Source organism: Myotis davidii, unplaced genomic scaffold (assembly GCF_000327345.1).
Source record: "Myotis davidii unplaced genomic scaffold, ASM32734v1 scaffold77, whole genome shotgun sequence".
Lineage (NCBI taxonomy): Eukaryota > Metazoa > Chordata > Mammalia > Chiroptera > Vespertilionidae > Myotis > Myotis davidii.
The window spans coordinates 6,431,903-6,433,847 of record NW_006289713.1 but is presented as its reverse complement, the minus strand read 5'-3'; the positions used below and the strand labels follow the sequence as shown (position 1 = coordinate 6,433,847).

The window sequence follows — 1,945 nt, the reverse complement described above, 5'->3', positions numbered from 1 at the left end:
ATTCCTCCATAGTAGATGGGCTGGGAGCAGTAGGGCCACATGTAGGGACACTCAGTCAGATCAATGTAGCTGGGGCTCAAACTGAAACAAAGAATATGGTATTAGAGTAGGGCATGTTAGAAAACAACACTGAAGCGACACACTGTGTAGGAACAGGCGACAAGGCCCTTAGAAAGGCCTCAGCAGGCATCTGGGAACTTGGCTTGGAAATGCTCCCTGCACTGAGCAGGCCTCTGGGCCAGCTTGCCCAGACTGTCTGCACAAACAACGGATGGAGCAGAACACTTTCTTCCTTCTGCAAGTCTGGAACTTCAGTGGCAGTGGCTGTGGCTGGCAGCCCTGGTGAATGCGTTGGACTTAGGGTCTCAAATCACTGGGGCAAAGATGAACTTTTAAATAAATGCAGCTGTGACAAATGGGTGGTCACTTGGCAAAAGATAAAATTAGATTCATACCTCACACCACACACACAAGAATAAACACCAATGGATCACACCACACCACACACAATAGATCAGGGAGTCTCAAGTAAATAAAAGAAAGCAAACAAGCCCTAACTGGTTTGGCTCAGCGGATAGAGCATTGGACTGCGGAGTCAAGGGTCCCAGGTTCGATTCCGGCCAAGGGCATGTACCTTGGTTGCGGGCACATCCCCAGTGGGGAGTGTGCAGGAGGCAGCTGACCGATGTTTCTCTCTCATCAATGTTTCTAACTCTCTATCCCTCTCCCTTCCTCTCTGTAAAAAATCAATAAAATATATATTAAAAAAAAAAAGCAAACAAGTATTAAAAGAAAACCGGGGTGAATTCTCTTTCATCCCAGTGCAGAAAAAGGCTTCCTGTGACTCAAAATCCAAAGACAACAACAACAGACTAATAAAGTTGGCTATTTAAAAAAATAAAACTGCCTGGCAAAACACTTCACACAAAATCAAAAGACAATCGACAAACTGTAAAACATCTGCAAATATATATCACCAACAAATGGTTACTAACCTTAATGTATAAAAACCCCGTAACAACTGAGGGATAAAAACCTCCCAAGAAAAAAGGGGAAAATGAACACATACTTAACAAGAAAAATATAAATATGGCTGTTAACTATAGACAAAAGAGTTCAAATTCACTCATAATTAGAGAAGACATGGAAATTACAACAATATTGAGAGACCATCTCTCTCTGAACAGGTTGGCAGAAAGTAACCAGCATGACACAACAGGTGCTGCTGAGGCTCTGGGGAAACAGGCGCTCATGCCTCGCTGTGGAATACACACAGACACAACCCTCTGGAGGGGAATGGAGTGACACCTCACAAAGCTCCTTGACACAGCAATCTCACTTGCAGGCATTTTCTCCGAAAACACAACCTTCAACAAAGCTAAAATACTAGACACAAGGTTATTCAAAGCAATAATTTGTAACTGCAAAATACTGGGAACAATTTAAATGTCCAAATATAAGTAAGTGGGTGAATAAACAATGGTATATCCACACTGTGCAGCTGTAAAAAGACAATCTCTATAAATTAATACAGAGCGATTTCCAGGCGCTGTTAAGTGACAAAAACAAAGTGCAAAAGAATATTTGTAGTAATGCTCTCCTTCCTGTAAGAAAGGGTGGGCAAAAGTAGGTTTCTAGTTGCGAGTGTGCAAAACAGTCTATTCCTACATTATTTATTAGCTAGAGGCCCGGTGCATGAAATTCGTGCACGGGGGTGGGGCCGGGGTTGTCCCCTCAGCCCAGCCTGCACCCTCTCTAATCCGGGACCCCTCAGGGGACATCCCTCTCACAATCCTGGACCGCTGGCTCCTAATTGCTCACCTGCCTGTCGGCTTGGTTGCCCCTAACTGGCCCCCGTCTTTTGGCCTGATCGCCCCTCACTGCCTCTGCATGCCAGCCTGATCACCCTTAACCCCTCTGCCTGCTTAATTGCCCCTAACCCCTA

At 44.8% G+C, this 1,945-nt stretch overlaps 1 protein-coding gene across 1 annotated transcript in view; it reads right to left on the bottom strand.

Annotated features, from left to right (window-relative positions):
• MBTPS1 (membrane bound transcription factor peptidase, site 1) overlaps positions 1–1,945 on the bottom strand; it is a 42,587-nt gene that overhangs the window by 21,703 nt on the left and 18,939 nt on the right. The window contains 1 exon segment of the mRNA XM_015562987.1: positions 3–81. Within this exon segment, the coding sequence (XP_015418473.1) occupies positions 3–81 (79 nt within the window).